Source organism: Alnus glutinosa, chromosome 11 (genome assembly GCF_958979055.1).
Source record: "Alnus glutinosa chromosome 11, dhAlnGlut1.1, whole genome shotgun sequence".
NCBI lineage: Eukaryota > Viridiplantae > Streptophyta > Magnoliopsida > Fagales > Betulaceae > Alnus > Alnus glutinosa.
Genome location: NC_084896.1, coordinates 5135290 through 5154456, shown reverse-complemented (window position 1 = coordinate 5154456; position 19167 = coordinate 5135290). Strand labels below are relative to the sequence as shown.

Genomic DNA, 19167 nt, shown 5'->3' with positions numbered 1-19167 from the left:
GATCTAGAATGAGCACAAGCAAATCTTAGGTACCTGAGCATAACCCAAAAAAAAAAACGAATATATAATTAAATTAGCAAAGATAAATTGTCTGAAGAAAGAGATCAGAGAGGCTTATATACAGTAAAAAGATTGGAAACAAAAATTTACGTACTTTTTACTTAATAACTCTAATTTCAGTTTCAAAGCGCGTTTGAAAATAATAGCTATTTTAATACGCAAAAGAAAATTCAGATTTTCAAACTGTAGACAAGGAATGGGTTTTTGAAATGCACAATTTTAAAAGTAAAAATAAAAAATGATTTTATTATATGCTTAATTACATTTTTAAAAATTATAATTTTATTAACTGCATTTGAAAATCACTTTTAATTTTTTTTAATAGTACGTTTTGAACCACTAAACCAAACCAAACCAAACAGATTCTCTCTCACTCTCTCATGACAAAAACACAGGTTTGTGAACAATATAACATTGTCATCTTTGGCAGTATCCCTATAAATCTTTGCGGTATGGCTAAAAAATAAATAAAAAGAAACTAATATTTCAACTTTCTCTAGGACCTGCTTATTTTTTTTTCGAACATGATAGCATATGCTATCCAGTGTATTAACTGAAAAGGTCCGAAGGCTTAGATGAGAAGGAGGTCTAAGACCCTTACAACTTGAAGTCAGAAGGATCTGACTTCAAAACAGCTGTCGAAGCAGAAACATAAACATTACAAGAATTACATTTGGGCCTCTTTTTACATTTACGCACACTCTCAACATAAAAGAGGGCCGATCTAGCAATTAGCGAACACAAATTCCAGTAAAAGTTATGCAATACAGAAACAAACTGTACCAAGGAAACAAATGGAATGCACAACACAAAGGCAGAGAAAAACCTAAAAACAAGGCGCCAAAACAGTGGAGAAAAGGCAGACTTCGCCAGAGTGGCGGCGCGTGTAGTACACGCGCCGACACCGGGAGCACCAAGCAGCAGCTCCAACGCCGAAGACCCCAGACGCCGCCAAGCACGGCTTGAAAAGGCAGAGCGTGGCCTTCACGCGCAATCAGAGAGCAAAAACACTCTGGCGCGTGAGGACCACTCGCCGAGCTCCGATGAAGCACGCGAGCAATACTTCCGGCGGTAGGGGCGGAAAGCGACGGGGAACGCGGCTGAGTGGCGCGTGTCAAGCAGAAATCGACGGATGTGCGTAGATCTAGCTTCAACTCCGCTGCAAGAAAACACTAAAATCCGGCCAGAAACACACCGTCGACGACACAGGATGCCGGCCACTCCCCACTGGACTTCTTGAGTTGGATCTCCCTACCAGAAACCAGAAGAAATAAAACAAGAAAAACAACAACAAAACCACCATAGCTCAAAAGGAGCTAGGGGAACACCAGCCTCCACCGGTATTACCGGGGGGAACCAAGGAACTCTACAGCTCAAAGGCTGAGAGCAAAACAAAAAGCACTACCGGGAGGAGGGAAAGGAGCCTCTCTCCTCCGGCAAAACAGTTCACACTATAAGACTCTCTCTCTTTTTTCTCTCACAGGAAGACGAAGAGAGAGAAAAATCAACAGCTCTTTTAGGACCTGCTTATTGTTTTCAATCCCTGTCATATGACTCATATGTACCTAATGCAGCCCCAACTGTTATAATCAGAAATTCGCCATGACAAAAACAAAAAGCAGCCCAGGTTCGGCCAGCACAGATTGCTCAGCCGTAGCTCCTCTTTATCTTCCCTAATCCTAAATAGCACTAAAAATCTGTGTGGGAGATGTGCAGATGCTCCCAGATGCAAATATAGCAAGGTAGCAAAGCAATTGGCAAGATTATTAGGTCATTGAGATGGTTGAATTCTGTTGTTCAAGACGCAATCTTCAGGATGCATAAGCCATGACAATAGCTACAACCTTATGCTGATGTCTCTGCTGCCGCCACCACCACCATCCCAGACGGATGTTTAGATCAAATTCCTCTTCATGCTTGACCCACCAAGCACTTTCACATCAATCTGCAAACAGAAAAGATCTTTTTCCGCTCGTAAGTAAATTACTTGGTAGAAATAACATATCAGAAATCGTATTTTGTAACCATTAAATCTTCAACATTTCAAGTGATGATAAAATAAAAATGGTAAGTTTATCTCCACAGAATATACTAAATCGAGTGGTTTGAGAAAAAAAAAATAAGAGAAGGAAATATATTATTACTATGTCAGCATGCACATTCTTTTTGATAAGTAAACGAAATATCAATAAAAACACAAAGGCGCAACTCAAGTACAAATGGAGTATACAAGAGAAAAACCCAGTTAAAAAGAGAAAACAAGTCAAAAAAATCATGAAAACTATGCATATTAAAATCTAGAGCAGCTGTTCAATGATAAAGAGTTTCGGACAAAAAGAAAAGACTTAAGTTCTATCACCGTTCTCTAACTGTCTTCAAAACTTTTGTCATTTCTTTCACGCTACAAAAGACAGGAGGACACCATGCCTCCAAATAAGTCAATATTTTCAGCATGCACATTCTACTCAAAGGTAGGATTGGAAAACTTCAAAAGCACTCAAGAACAATCATTTACTATATTTTGATGTCATAGTAATCCTCCCAAATGATTAAATATGATATTAGAAGTTCATTGTTGCCCAGGAACATGGAAAATGATTTTAGCCATGTTGTCTGCCTCATTTTTATCATAACTGGGGAGTGTTAAGTCCCCCTCAAATAGTTTGGTAATAACAAATTAGGACAAAATCATGCACTGATCCAAATCCATCGTGTCAAAGGCAAAATAAGGCATACAAGAAGATTTTAAAACCCCCAAAAGTCACAAGTTATGAAAGCATTCATGGGTCCAGATCCCAACAAGTACCAAGTTGTTTGGCTATTTACCTAACGGGCCAGAAAATCAAGAAAATAATCTTCGCCTCAAAAGGACAGTTCTTCAAATTGATTTTGCACCTGTTGCAGTCACCAAATTAGCACTTCACACACCATGATATATTGACGACAGATACTTATACATGCGATATAAAAAATAAAAAATAAAAAATAAAAAAAATCACATGAATACTGTTACATTTGGACCATGTCAATGAACAATCAATAAAACCATGATTGCTTGCCAGTGACTTATTCAATTGGCTGCCAGTCACAATAGTACCCAGCAAAAACTTCACAAGATTTAAACTGCAGCTAAAATTATAATTAACAATTAACTTAATCTATTGGAGTTAAAAAAAATCATGGGCATAGAAATATCCTCTCAACAATATTTTCTTCAACCTCCATCAATCAGCCATTCGATTTTTTTTTCTTCCTTGAGCAGCCATTCAAAATTTAGTATTTCAGATTTTCTGCAACAAAACACCAGGACCTGAGAAAGAAAACTTTGCCCTTGAGAGAGAGAGAGAACCTAGGTGGCAGAGATTCTCATTTGGAAGAACCAGGATGTGGGTAAGGGATGAGATACAGAGATAGTAGGTTGAGAAAAATTTCCATGAACACCAGATAACTTGAAAATAAAGAATGTGAAGTCAAATTTGTGGTCGCTTCACAAGAAGACTGCTTAGGGGAGTTGAAAGCCATACTGCAATAGTTGACTAACTCCTAGAATTTTATTTCTCTGAGGTTGAGTTATTAGCCGCTTGGAGTGCTCGGCTCAGACTCGCCCTTCGTGAAGGTCACACCCAAAGGGTGGCTTCTCAAGGTGTTCACTTTCAAATAAATGACCCTAAAGGTGCTCACCTTAATGGATCCGAAACAGGAAGGAGGAAGCTTGAAACAACTTCAATTCTTATCAACTGTAACTCACAGCTTTCATGTCATGGGCCTTTAACATAGCTCAATGCTCTAAGTGGGTGCTGCCCCAAGGGAGAAAGGATCTCTGCTGCTTCAAGAATAGCTACTGCTCAAGACACCTGTCCTTGGAGCCTGCCTATTCACTTGATAATACTCAAACCTGGCCCTGCAGATCCTATGAATGGCAGATCCTCAAACCACGAGGCCCAGGAGCACGTGCATTGAATATGTTTCCTAACACAAAGCACCACAAGTGACTATAATTAAGGCGCAACGCCTTGACTTACTCTGTTGCCTATGGAGCTTCTGCTATCAAACTAATTACTGGAAGATCCCTCCCAACTAAGAATCCTTTAGCCATAAATGTTTCCATGCCAGGCCTTGCTGAGTAGTTCTCGTAGGCCCTTGTTAAATTTCAAAATTCTCACATGCTAAGATCAATAGTCCTTGACTGCCACATTAATTCTTTCAAAATCTTCAATAGTAGTGAACTGTTGGTTTTGTCTACTAAACCATTATCCCATTCATGGATTTAAACCAATTATTCTGTCCTCCACAGGGACATTTCCTCAACCATTGAGCCTTAGACAAAGAAAAAAGATAACTACGAAAATAAAAATTAGCACTAGAGAGTGACATGGTAATATTCAAGTAGTAACCCAACATGCCATAACCTACAACAACAATGAGAAAATGGAGCATATCTTAGGAGGTTTTGCTGGCCAACTTGAAAAATCTCAGTGTTTGACAATGACATTAACCTAGAGTCAACTATTAGAGCATTTTGCAAGACCTCCTTTCAGTTCTAGCACTGTTTTCTGCCTAGGTTAACAACACATACAGCTGCATTTAACACATAATTCATAATGTTCAAGAACTATAAAAATTCGATTTTTTTCCACAAGTCTAGATCATTCCAATTTTTACCTCTCAAGTTTCCAAAGCTTTTTTCAATTCCTAGGCTCCATTTTTTTGCTTTACTTTCAAAAATATACAACTGCTTTCATGATCAGTAAAGAGTGAAAACTCCGAGTTCTGAGAAGACCTTATCTGATGTTCTACAGGTTAGATAAGGTAAGACATAATATTGCATATTACATGCAGCATGGAGGAAATGCTTACAAGTTGGGTTATGTCAACTGTTATTTTATAGCCCATTGCTAACTAGTCTTCAATGCCAAATAACTCCTCCATTCAAGAAATCCCTTAAACCCCTTTGTTGTCAAAGAAAGCAGTTCACAAACCAAGGCCACAAGGCCACCTCAACATAATTCCTCTTCCCAACCAAATGATTATCTTGAAACAATACAAGACAAACTTCACTCTGTGTGGCACATTCACAGTTTTGAACCAACAGTTGTTCACCACGTAAAGATATAATAGCATTTAAACCCCACAACAAACCAAAAGCAAACAAACAAGTGAGCACTGAATTCATTTCTAGTGGTTAAAGCAGCAAGGCATCACTTTCAAACATATGTAAACTAGCAACTAAGGAATGAAAATTCCCAACTTCAAGAATGGCTTTCAAGTTATAAATTGTTTGTACCAAGCATTGATAATTAAGAATGTAGCATCTTAAGCAAACTGTATTGCACAGGAAAGCAAATGAATATATGCAAACGCAATCATATGAACCTTTATAACAGTAGAAAACCCATAAGCTATTGCAAAGAACAATACTCACGGTCAAATTTGTCAATACCACCAAATCCGGAGGCGGCCAAAACAGCCTCGAATACTCCGGACAATCTCCCAAAAGCGCAATACTATCATTATCCAAATCAAACACACATATATCCGGACCCTTGAAAACTCCATCACTGACACTACTACCTCCTTCACCCCTCATGTAAAAGAAATTATCCGGAAACAACACGCAATTCCCTTTGATACAACCCGATAGCGACAACTCCGCCATAGACGCCGAAAACGCACAATCATCCCCCAAGAACAACACCTGATCCCTCAAGCTATCCACCTCCACCCACCTCTTCCCCTCTATATCCAACCTAAAAACCTTAAACCGAACCGTTCTCTCCCCCACGTACTCATCAAAAACCTCGTAAACATCAATATCAAAACCATCACCAACATCCACATACCCCTCACTCAAATACATATCAACCAATAACAACTCACCATTGGACTCGACCAGAAACTTCTTGTCCCCGCCATACACAGACTCGGCAACCAAGCTCACATCCAATGACAACCCGAGAAGAACCGTCCTCCCCGTGTCATCAACTGCGTAGAACTCCCTTTGAAACAAAATGACATCGTCATAGGAAGGCATATCGTCTATTATGGTCCACCGCTTGTCGCCAGACTTAAAAAAAGCCAATTTTCCAGAAACGTGAATAGTGAGCAGCAAGAATTCCTCGTTGATTTCTCCACAACCCAAGCTCATGAACGCAACTTTTTCCATGTACAAGTTTCCGAGATCACCGAAAGAGTCCCCGAAGGGTAGGACATATTCTTGGCCCAATTCCAAAACGTTGAAATAGGTTAGGTCCATTGCGTTAGGAAAAGAGGTTGGCAAGGGCTTGAGTTGGACCCGAGAGAGTGGGTTCAGCAAGCGCATTCGACTGGGATGGATCTCTTCAACCTTGACGAGCCAGGATGAATTGGGGGGTGTTTGGGAACGAGCATCGGGGGACCTGATGAGGAATATGGTGCGCCGGGAGAGGTGGAAGCCCCATGTGGAGTCCGTGATTCCGTCGCCCTGAATGAAGGGGAAACGGCCCGGCAAGCGCAGGAGGGGTCTGGGGGAGAAGGAGGAGCGCCATGAGGAGCAGACGGATCGGAATCGGAGCTGGTAGAAGGGACTGTTGAGGCGTTCGGCGATTAGGCCCAAGAGTTCCTTGGGGAGTTGGGACCAGTCTGCCATTGGGTTTTTTCTTTTTCTCGGGTAACAAGAATTGCAGAAGAAGGAAAAAAACAGAGCATAAAAGATGGAGAGAAAACAATTCTCTATTGATTTCATACACTGGGTGCTTACAGTATATATAGATTTTACAAAGGAATAAAAAGGCTAACTTAAGAATAACCGAAAGAATCTATAATGTACATCTCACTCTAACAAAAATAAAGAATATACAATCCAGCTCAGCATAACCGTCTTGAAGACCTTCTAGAAGATGCTGAAAATCAATCCATACACTTATTAGTCGATGGTCTCTATATAAGTGTTTTATTACAATTGAGATACTCCCCCTCAAGAGGAAGATATAAATTAAATAAATTCATCTTGGACATAAGAAATACAAAAGCAATCTTGCCAAGGGGTTTGGTAAAACTGTCGGCAACTTGATGCTGAGAGGCAGCATGCATGGTGCGCAGCAGACCTTGCTGGATTTTATCACGAACGATATGACAGTCTATGTCGATGTGTTTAGTACGTTCGTGAAAAACTGGATTTGCGGCAATGTGGAGAGCAGCTTTGCTATCACAAAAGAGTAGAGCAGGCTGTGGATGGAGAATGGTAAAATCCCGAAGCAAAGCAATTAGCCAAGTAAGTTCACATGAACAAGAAGCCATGGAACGATACTCGACTTCAGCAGATGATCGAGAAACAGTATGATGTTTCTTTGATTTCCAGGAAATGAGTGAAGCACCAAGAAAAACACAAAAACTGGAGGTGGAGCGACGAGTATCAAAGCACCCTGCCTAATCACTATCACAAAAGGCTTTAAGTTTAAAATCAGAATGAGATGGATACAGAAGACCTTGACCTGGAGCGTGCTTGAGGTAACGGAGAATCCGAAGAGTAGCATCCATATGTGGTTGGCGAGGACTAGCCATGTATTGACTGAGAACCTGAACGGGATAGGCAATGTTAGGACGTGTGATGGTCAAATAGATTAAGCGACCAATTAATCTTCTGTACTGAGAAGGATCAAGAAGAAGAGTCCCATTGTCCTTGGAGAGTTTGAAGTTGGCTTCCATAGGAAAGGCAACGGGTTTTGCTGCTAGGAGCCCATTGTCCTAAAGAATGTCGAGTGCATACTTACGCTGGCAAACATAAATGCTAGAGGAATTTCGAGCAATCTCCAAGCCTAAGAAGAACTTGACTGGTCCTAAGTCTTTAAGGTGGAATTGTGAGTAAAGGAACTTAGTAAGAAGAGTAACAGCTGCATTATCATTACTGGCAATGAGGATATCGTCAACATAAACCAGTAAGGCAATAAAAGAAGTTCCTTGTAAATGGGTAAAGATTGAGTAATCAGCTTTGGATTGTACAAGGCCATGACGGATTAGTGTCGTGGAGAACCGAGAGAACCATTGTCGAGAGGCTTGTTTTAAACCGTATAAGGACTTCGTAAGCCTGCAAACCTTGGACTCCCCCTTGCCAGCAAAACCGGGTGGAAGTTGCATATAGACCTCTTCATCTAAGGTACCATGTAAAAAGGCGTTGTTGACGTCGAGTTGATGCAAACACCAATGATTGGCAGCAGCAAGGGCAAATAATAAACGAACAGTGGTAAGCTTAGCCACTGGAGAAAATGTCTCGTGGTAATCAAGACCTTCACACTGAGTGTACCCTTTTGCAACTAACCGGGCCTTATATCTTTCAATTTGGCCATCAGACTTGTACTTGACTCTGAAGACCCATTTACAACCGATTGGTTTCTTGTTGGGAGGTAAGTCAACAAGAATCCAAGTATGATTCTCCTCAAGGGTAGCAATTCCAGCTTGCATAGCTGCTCTCCAATTAGGATACTTAACAGCCTAATGATAAAATTGAGGTTCGAAAACTGAAGAAACAGACATGCTAAAACGCAAATGATTGTTAGAAAGTTTATGATAAGAAAGAACAGAAGAGAGGAGATATTTTGTACCTGATGAAGGTGCAGAATCAGCCAGAGGGATGGAAGGAAGTGAGGGAGGAGAAGTAGCTACCTGACAGTGAAAGTTGGTTAGATAACTAGGAGGATGTTTTACTCGTGTGGATCGACGAAGTGGAATGATAGGTGGCTGAGAAGAGTCAGAAATAGGAGGGGAATGGGAAATGAGAGGTGGGGGAGAAGAAGAATGAGGTGATGGTTGAGTAGGGGGGAAGGACATGTAGTATCAGGAAAGGAAAGTGGAAAAACATAAGAACCATCGGAAGTTGGATGTAAAAGACTGGAAGCATAAGGGAAGATGGATTCATGAAAAGTGACATCCTGAGAAATAAAAATGGATTTGGTGTGAAGATCAAATAAAGTGTATCCTTTAACACCGGATGGATAGCCTAAGAATAAGCATGGTTTAGCACGGGAATCAAATTTAGATCGAGAGCGAGTTAATGTAGAGGCATAACATAAACTGCCGAAGGCCCGTAAATGAGAATATGTATGGGGTTTTTGATATAGAATCTCAAATGGTAATTTGTTTGAAAGTGATGGTGTGGGGATCCTATTGATTATGTGTGCAGCAGTAAGAATGCATTCTCCCCAAAAAGATAAAGGAAGATGTGATTGAAATCTTAAGGAACGAGCTACATTGAGTAAGTGTTGATGTTTACGCTCAACCACGGCATTTTGTTGTGGTGACTCAACGCAACTACGCTGATGTAAAATGCCTTTGGAAGCAAAAAAATTCAGAAATAAGAAATTTGGGGCCATTATCCGTACGTAAGCTTTGAATTTTATAAGGAAACTGAGTTTCAACAAAATTAACAAAAATTGGAAAAGACAACGAGTTTGAGATTTATGGGTCATTAGAAACACTCAAGTAAATCTACTATGATCATCAACCACAGTTAGAAAATAATGAGAACCATTTGTTGATTTAACCAAGAAGTGACCCCATATATCGCAATGAACCAGTTCAAAAGGTGATTTAGTGATTGAATTGCTAATAGGAAATGGAAGTCTTTTTTGTTTAGCAAGTGGACATATGGTGCAAACATGTTTGGAATTAATAGAAATATCTGGAACAGAGTTATGTAATAAACTAAGCCTAGAAGATGATAAATGACCTAAGCGATAGTGCCAAATATCATTTGATACATTTTTAATTGAAACAGCAGAAGAAACAAGAGGAACTGATTCTGATCGCACCAAGTAAAACAAACCATCCTTCTCTTCACCCACTCCAATCGTCTCCCAGCTGGTCAAATTCTGCACAAAACAGAATTTATGAATAAAAATAAGACAACAATGAATGGATTTGATAAGTTTGTTGGCAGAGATAAGATTGAAAGATAAAGAAGGGACACAAAGGACGTCAGTTAAAATCAAGGAATTTAAAAATTTAACGGTGCCAATATGCGTGACCAAAGCAAATTGGCCATTGGGTAATTTGACGTGTGAAGATACAACTGCAGTGATAGTTGTGAAATGGTGGATGGAACTGACCATATGGTCAGTGGCACCTGTGTCGATGATCCAAGGCTGTTTACGATGATATTTTGATGCAACAATGAAAGTTGAAGATGAATAAAAAATAGAATGTCTTTTATTCAATGCAGAGGAAAGAAATGTACCTGTCACCTTTGAGAAAAGGTGATCCTGGTGAGAGGAACTACCTACTTGATAAAAAGCAGGTGAAGGATCAAAGGAAGCAGGTTTGATGAGAGCTAGCAGCTGCTGACATTGCTCGTGTGATGGAGAGGTGAGGAACCGGCTGTTGGTCTGAGTCCTGAACATTGTTGGCCGAATGAGAACCTCCTTTTGTTTCGGGTGAACTTAAAGCATGGCGAGTAACCGTGTAGGCGATAACACTTTTCCATCGTGTGCCCAATGATTCCACAATGGCTGCAAGTTGGTTTATCTTTGCGCAGACCCTGTGGCTTGCCAGAGCGAGATTGAGGTGAAGAAGAAGCAGTTCTACTCATCATGACAGCAGAATTATGAGCAAAATAACCAACAGATGCAGAGGCCTCACGTTGACGTTCTTCTTGAAGCACTAAGGCAAAAACCTTATTAATTTGAGGTAAGGGGTCGATTAACAGAATCTGTCCACGGATATAGGAGAACGTATCATTCAATCCCATTAAAAATTGAAAAACTTATTCATGATGGAAATACTCATGAATAGTTTTCATTGACCCACAAGAACAATAAGGAATAGGATGATAATTACTGAGCTCATCCCATAGTGCTTTGATCTTAGTAAAGTAAGCACCGACGGAGAGATCATCCTGGGAAAGAGCAGAAATGGATTTCTGTATCTGGTAGATCCTCGGCCCGTTCTTTTGTGAGAAGCATTCCTTGAGATCGATCCAGACATCGGCAGCATTATCAATATAGATAACACTGGCAGCAATATCTTTAGAAACCGAGTTTAGAATCCATGAGGTAACCATCGTATTACAACGAATCAAGGCATGGCATTCAGCGCCTGACTCATCGGATGGCTTACTCAATGAACCGTTTAAGAAGCTAAGCTTATTCTTAGCGGTGAGGGCCGTCACCATGGAACGACTCTATGTGTGGTAATTATCACCATCAAGAAGTTGAGAAACAAGGACAGTCCTTGGACTATCTCCATGGTGGAGATGATATGGAGAAGAGTCGTCAATAGTAAAACTTGAAGAAGACATGAAAAATTCTTTCAGAAGAGCTCTGATACCATAACAAGAATTGCAGAAGAAGGAAAAAAACAGAGCACAAAAGATGGAGAGAAAAGAATTCTCGATTGATTTCATGCACTGGGTGCTTACAGTATATATAGATTTTATAAAGGAATAAAAAGGCTAACAGAAGAATAACCGAACGAATCTATAATGTACAGTTCACTCTAACAAAAATATAGAATATACAATCCAGCTTGGCATAACCGTCTTGGAGACCTTCTAGAAGATGCTGAAAATCAATCCATACACTTATCAGTCGATGGTCTCTATTGGTGTTTTATTATAATTGTGATATCGAGAAAGTGTGGGAAAACAGGAAAGTGAGGAGAATATAAATATAGAGTCACAATGCAACGTGGCATGGTGTAGACGGAGCCAAAAACTAAAAGTGGAGGGCTGGGCGATAATCACTTTACGGCAAAAATGGTATGTACTAGGAATTTATCCGTACCGTAAATACAACGTAATATAATCGTATGGTTTATGCATTCGAAATTTCTTCCATCGTTAAAAAAGAAAAAGAAAAGATAAAACCCTACTACTAGGTATATATATAATAGTATGGTATTATTCAAACTATAAAATATTTCACGAAGCTTGTTCAAATAAAAATATTTTCAGTCTCCAAGGAGTAGCTCAATCTGCTGGGGACCATACCTCATGAAGCGGATGTCACTAGTTCGAATCCCCGAATAAGAAATGTATGGCCGAGTTAGTGTACAATATTGCAATTCACCCACCAAACTCCTATAGTCCAAGTAATCAGGTAGCACTTCACCATCGAATCTGGAGAGCTTAGAGCCAGAGTTGCAGGGAGTCTTAGCAGGCTTGGCATCGGACATGTGTGTCCGAGTGAGGATATCAGCAACATATTTGGCTTGGCATAGGTGCAGACCAGTGGATGTCCGAGTGACCTGGATACCAAGAAAATAGCTCAAAAGCCCCAAGTCTTTAATTGGGAATTTATGTTGCATCCGGGTGATAAGAGCATTAATGACATAGGGATGAGTACCTATAACAATAATGTCATCAACATATACGAGGAGAAACACTTTAACATGAACAGAGATATGAAGGAAGAGAGATGTGTCCACAAGGGATGCTATGAATCCAAGATCAAGAAGAAACTGGGACAATCTGGTATACCAAGCTCTAGGGGCTTGTTTAAGCCCATAAATGGCCTTATGAAGCTTGCATACCAAATTCGGATGAGCCTTGTCAACAAAACCTTGCGGCTGCTCCATATACACATCTTCAGTCAATGAGCCATGGAGGAAAGCATTAGAGATATCTAGTTGTCGGATAGGCTAATCAAAGTTGACAGCCAATGCTAGGAGAAGCCGAATGGTGGCTCGTTTGATAACAGGACTGAAAGTCTCTATATAGTCAATTCCAGCCTGCTGTTCAAAGCCTTTAGCCACAAGTCTGGCCTTAAATCTCTCAACTGAACCATCTGCCTTTCGTTTAATTTTATACACCCATTTATTGGGTATAACATGTTGATTCTGAGGCCTAGGACAAAGAGACCAAGTCCCATTTGAAATGAGAGCATCAAATTCGGCTGTCATGGCAACTTACCATCTGGAATCAGATGCAGCCTTGCTATAGCAGGAGGGTTCCGATTCAGGAAAGGAGGAATGGTAGCCAAGAAAAGGATACCTGCTGTGGTAGAGGTGAAAGCCAGGGAATTGGGTAGGCTTACGAGTACTAGACTGAGACCTTGTAATCATAGTGTGTGGGGTCTGAGAGATAGCAAGAGGAAGAGATGAGGCAGGTTGAGAAAGAGCTGAGGCAGGAGCAAGATCAGGAAGAGGGAGAGAAGGTAAGGAAGGACTCGAAGTAGGATTAGTAGGTGGAAGAGTGGGAGATGGAGAGAGATGGTCAAATTAAGGAATTATCTCAAGTAAGGAGGTGGGAATAGATGGAAAAATTGAGGTAATGGAGGTAGAGGTCGTGTCATGTGGCAGAGTGAAAGGAAATGATGGTGTAGGTCTAGGCTGTTCTTGTGGGACAGGAGGAGTAAGTGATGTCTCCTTAATGAGGACTTGCGGTATAGGATTAGGTGAGGAAGTAGTATCTGCATCAAGGGAGAAAGAAGTAACAACAGGAATAGTAAACAAAGTGGGAGAAAGAAGATGAGTAGAATTACCTGTAAGAGAGAGCTGAGAGGGAAGAAGTGCTGCGGCTTGTTCCTTGTCAGGGAAGGAGGACTCATCAAACACAACATGTCGGGAAAGGTAGACTTTATTTGTCACTGGATCCAAGCATTTATATCCTGCATAGTGATAGCCTAAGAAGATGCAAGGTTTGGACCTGAAATCTAATTTGTGTAAGCCAAAAGGTCGAAGCCAGGGGATAGCATCGGCAGCCAAAAACTCGAAATCTTTGGTAGTCGGGAGACCTTTGGAACAATTTTTCATCAGGAGACAAGTGGTTGAGAACATGAGTAGGCAGTCAGTTTATGGTGTAGACAGCAGTGATAAATGAATCAACCCAATATTTGTTGGAAAGATGGGCATGGGCTAGGAGAGTGAGGCCGGTTTCTAGTATGTGCCTTAGCTTTCTTTCAGCAATGCCATTTTGTAAGGAAGTGTATGGACCTGTCTTTCGAAATTATATGCCATGCTGAGTTAGAAAAGATTTGAATTGAAGTGAGGTATATTCACCCCCTCCATCCGATTGAAGCTGCTTGATTTTAGTGCTAAATTGATTTTCCACAAGACTCTTAAATTTCAGTGGTAAAGGTGTCAGATTTTTGGTGCAGAGGGTAAATCCAAGTGTATCTTGAGAAGTCATCAATAAAGGCTACATAGTATTTAAATCCGGTTATGGATGCAATGGGAGAGGTCCAGAGATCAGTGTGTGTTAGATGAAGTGGAGATGTTGTGATTCTATTAGATGCAAAGAAGGGTTGTTTCTTCCCTTTTCCCAATTGACAAGAGAAACAGATAGTTTTATTGATATTTGAAGAAGAAGAAACAGGCAACTTATTATCTTTGAAAACACGGGTTACAATTTTTGAAGATGGATGTCCTAATTTGTGATGCCACATTAAAGAGGATGTCCTTATTCCTAACATGGTAGTGAAAGCCTTGCTGCCTTGTGAGTCATCTTCTTCCCAAGCCGAAGTGGATACATGTCATTCTCCCTCTCCCCTTTCAACAGGAGGGATTTTGTCTGTAGGTCAATGATATAATAATGAGTTGAGGTTAGAAAATAAAACAACAATCATTATTCATGCAAAATCTTTGAATAGAAATGAGATTGGCAGCAGCCTTGGGACAGTGTAACACATTTTTAAGAAGGAAATCATTTTAAAAAGAGGAGAGAACAGCAGAACCAGAATTTGCTATAGCAAAGGCAGTGCCATTGCCGACTCCAACTGCTTCATCATTCTGAAATGGTTGCTGGATTTGTAGGTTCCCTAACTCATGAGTGATATGTGCATTTGCAGCACTATCAGCATACCATTCTTGATCTTCAAGGATAGAGTTGTTGTGAGCCACCATTGCCTGCAATTGAGCTGGAGGGCGCCTGCCTTGGAAGGAGTAATCCATCCTATGAAAACAATCCAAGGCCAAATGGTTAAGCTTACCACAAATCTGGCAAGGGATCCAAGGGGCAGATGAGAAGATGGGCCTAGAATCGGTTGCTGGCCTTGGAGCAGGAGGCCTGACAGCATAGCTTGCAGGAGGTGGAACTGAGTTGTACCTAGGGGTAGGGGCTGCTGCATCAGTTGGTATGGATCCATACTGTCTTGGATGAAATTTTTGGAAAGAGCCCCCAGGAGGCCTTGCTGAGAAGTTTCTATTACCTTGTTTTTGGTTGAACAAGGCAAAAGTGGAGGTATCAGCCACTTTGGCTTGCTGGTGGTTAAGGAGCATTTCATGGTTGAGGAGTTCTTCTTGAAAGTCCTCAAAAGTGAGTTGTTTGTCTCGAGACAGAATTGAAACAGTGTTGATGAAGCTGTTGTAAGAAGAGTTTAAACCATTAAAGAGATAGGTAATAAGATCATCATCAGGGATCGGCTTACCAACTGCTGCCAATTGATCAGCACATTCCTTGGCAGTTTGAAGATATTCAATACAGCTCTTGGAGCCTTGGTGGAGACTTTACAGCTACTTCTTGAGATTAGCTACACGGGTTTTGGACTGGTTAGCAAATTAATTTGCTAAGGCTGTCCAGACTTGGCGAGATGTCTCTAGTCCATAGATGGTTGAAAGAACTTTCTTTGAGAGGGTGATGTATGAACTTGGCAAGTCCTGCTTTCCATGCTTGTTTGATTGTCTTAACATTGAGTTGGCCCGACAATATAGATTGGTCCTCTTGTTTTCCATTGATAGCACACATCATAGCATGATGTGCAGCTGCATGCTGGATAGAAGGTCTTGTAGCTGGCTGCTGATTACCGCAATTCCTTGGGATAGTTTCCTTTGATAGTTGCAGGCTCGTTGTATGCTATGCTGGAATTGGTTGCTGTAATATCTTCAGGATCATGTTTTGCAGCTAGCAGATCAACATTAGATAATGCTGCCACTGCTGCTACATCATGAGGTGCTGGTGAAGTGGCTGCTGCCTCATCTGCTGGGGCTACTACATCATCATGGGGTGCTGATGAAGTGGTTGCTGCATCATATAGCTTAACAAGGAAGAGGTTGCTATGCAGGGACTGCACGAATCAGATATTGAAGGCAGCCTTGGCGATTAATAGTGGTGTGCTAGCTAAGATGGAGATCCCCAGTGCTTACTTGGAAACCTTTCCCAAGGTATGGGTTTCTATTATAGAAGTAGAGGAAAGAGGTAATTTGAAGAATAGCTTTCGCTTGCTTTTCATTCTATTGATAGTTGGTATTTATACACATTTTGATATTTTTACAAATGGAAATAAATCATGTGATTATACAGAAAATAATATTGTAGCCATTTGTGTTGATTTCCTTCTTGAGATTGCTAGCCGTTGGTGTTGATTGAGTTTCCTTCTTGAGATGTTTCCTGTTGTGGGTTGATTTGGTTTCCTTATGTGGTTGCTAGCTGTTGTGTGTTGGTGTGAGTTCATTGTTGGTTGTTTTCCTTAGATGGTTCATTGAGCCCCCGCAAGAGAGACATAGGGAACATGACATTGAGCTTGGTGCATATGAGAGAGAAATATGGTGAGGCTGTGGGTTTGGTAAAAATGTCGGCGAGGTTGTCTTTGCTGGAGATGAAGCGGATAGCTAAGGTTTTGGAGGCGACTTTGTCACGAACGAAGTGAAAATCGATTTCGATGTGTTTGGTGCGAGCATGGAAAGCGGGATTTGAGGATAGGTAGGTGGCCCCAATGTTATCACACCAGAGGGTGGGTGGAGATGAAAGGAAAATGTCAAGGTCATGGAGCGTGGATTGGAGCCAAATGAGCTCGGCGGTGATTATAGCAAGGGTGCGGTATTCAGATTCAGTGCTGGATCGGGCAACTGTTCGTTGTTTGCGGGAGGACCAAGAGATGAGATTAGGATCGAGGAAGACACAGAAACCCCCAATAGATTTTCTGCCATCGGGGCAGCCGGCCCAGTCAGCGTTGGAGTAGGCTTGGAGGGTGTGGGATAAGGAGCGGCGAAGGAGTAGGCCATAGAAAATGGTAGATTTGAGGTACCTGAGAATACGTTTGACGGCTTGGAGATGGAGGGAAGTGGGTTGATGCATGAACTAGGAGACTTTGTTTACAGCAAAGGATATCAGGACGGGTGAGGGATAGATATTGCAAGGCTCCAACAAGACTACAGTATGGGGAGGGATTGATGAGAGGATCACCAGAGAGGAGTGAGAGTGCATGTGCGGTGGACATGGGAGTCTTGACGGGTTTAGCTTCGGACATGTTGCTCTTTTGGAGAAGATCAAGTATGTAGCGTTGTTGGGATAGAATGAGGCCATCTGGAGTATAAGTAGCTTCCATCCCAAGGAAGTAATGAAGGGGGACCTAAGTCCTTGATAGCAAATTCAGCGCGGAGGGACTGGATGAGAGTAGCAGTGCCTTGAGGAAGGGAGCTGGTGATGAGGATATCATCAACATAGATGAGGACAAGGGTGGTTTCTTGAGATGTGCGGCGAATGAACTATGAGGGGTCGGAACAGGAGCTGATAAAGCCAAGTTCTTGGAGACGATCACTTAGACGAGAAAACCAAGCACGAGGGGCTCTTTTTAAGCCATAGAGCGCCTTGTGGAGCTTGCAAACATGATTTGGAAATTAGGGATGAATGAAGCCAGGGGGCTAAGTCATGAACACATTTTCGGACAGCCAACCATGTAAGAAGGCATTCTGGACATCGATCTGTTGGATGGGCCAGCCGACAGAAGTTGCAAGGGAGAGAACCAGGCAAATGGTAGTAGGCTTGACAACAGGACTAAAAGTTTCTTCAAAGTTGACACCAGGTTGTTGGTGGGATCCTTTGGCGACAAGACGGGCCTTGTAACGATCAATGGAGCCACCAGCTTTGCGTTTGAGGTGGAACACCCATTTGCAGCCAATAATGTTCATGTCAGAGGTAGGGGGAACCAGAGTCCAAGTGTCGTTGCGAAGAAGGGCATCAAATTCAAGATTCATGGCATCACGCCAAGCCGGGTGCTTGGAGGCTGTAGAGTAGGAGGTTGGTTCTACATCTGCTGAGCCAATGGTGGCAGTGAGTGCTTTAGGAAGAGGATAGCGGATGAGAACATTGGAGAGCGTCTTGGGCTTGAAGATGTGGTTCTTGGAACGAGTCTGAATGGCGTGCTGCGGAGGCGGGATCACTAGAGTGGGTTCAGGGTCTTCAGAATGGACCTGCAGACAAGGAGAAGATGAAACAGTGTTAGTAGGGGAAGAGGATGATAAAGTGTGAGGAAGAGCCGATTCTGGAGATACGGCTGCAGGAGACCCGAGAGGTGGAGATGCTGGGGTTGTGATTGGAGCATCAGGTTAGCGTGGGGGAGTGGGAAGGATCTCTAAATGGGGAGGATAGAGAGTGGTGTGGGTGTTTGGAGGATGGGGGCTAGGAGATGGTGAGGAGAGATGGAATGGAAAGGTGGATTCGTCAAAGATGACGTTGCGAGAAATGTAGATGCGACCAGTAGGGAGATGTAGGCATTTGTAGCCACGGTGAGAGGGACTGTAGCCAATGAAGATGCAAGTTTTGGAGCGAAAGTCGAGTTTATGTTGGTTGTAAGGCCGGAGGTGAGGCCAACAAGCACATCCAAAGACACGCATAAAGCTATAATTAGGTTGTGAAGAAAATAGTTTTTGGAAGGGTGAGGCATTTTTTAGGACAAGGGTGGGTAAGCGGTTTATGAGGTAACATGCAGTGAGGAAAGCTTCAGCCCAATATTGGAGAGGAGCGGAGCAATGTGCGAGAAGAGTTAGGCCCATTTCTACAATGTGTCGGTGTTTGCGTTCGATAGAAGCATTTTGTTGGTGGGTGTGGGGACACGTGATACGATGATGGATGCCATGTGATGCAAAATGGTGGCGTAATTTTGTGTATTTACCACCACCATCGGTTTGAATGGATTTTATTTTATGATTAAATTGGCGTTCTACATAAGCCTGAAACTTAAGGAAAATAGAGAAAACGTCAGATTTGCAAGCAATAGGATAAAGCCAAGTAAATTTGCTAAAATGGTCAACAAAAATAACGTAAAAGCGTGCTCCATTATTAGATAAAATAGGGGATGGTCCCCAAACATCAGAAAAAATTAACTCAAGTGGACCATTAGATTTAGTTTCAGACGGGCAAAAAGGAAGCTGATGACTTTTGTCGAGCTGACAGGCAAGACAAATAGTTTGCTTTTTATTTGAAAT

The 19167-nt window shown here is 41.7% G+C and overlaps 1 protein-coding gene across 3 annotated transcripts; it reads right to left on the bottom strand.

Moving 5' to 3' along the window:
- Window positions 1-456: 456 nt before the first annotated feature.
- Window positions 457-6790, bottom strand: LOC133882355 (F-box protein SKIP23-like). Of its 3 annotated transcripts, none has more exons than XR_009902657.1 (3): window positions 5483-6790; window positions 1584-2005; window positions 457-563 (listed from the first exon to the last, which is right to left on the bottom strand). XR_009902657.1 is itself a non-coding variant. In XM_062321505.1 (3 exons), the coding sequence occupies exons 1-2, from the start codon at window positions 6779-6781 to the stop codon at window positions 2923-2925; spliced, it is 1332 nt and encodes a 443-aa protein (XP_062177489.1). In that variant the 5' UTR covers window positions 6782-6789; the 3' UTR covers window positions 518-2005; window positions 2887-2922. The 3 variants fall into 3 exon arrangements, 2 of the variants coding, with proteins under 2 accessions (XP_062177489.1, XP_062177488.1); XM_062321505.1 differs by adding an exon at window positions 2887-2955 and having other exon boundaries at window positions 518-2005; window positions 5483-6789; XM_062321504.1 differs by having other exon boundaries at window positions 518-2005.
- Between the last annotated feature and the right edge of the window lie 12377 nt (window positions 6791-19167).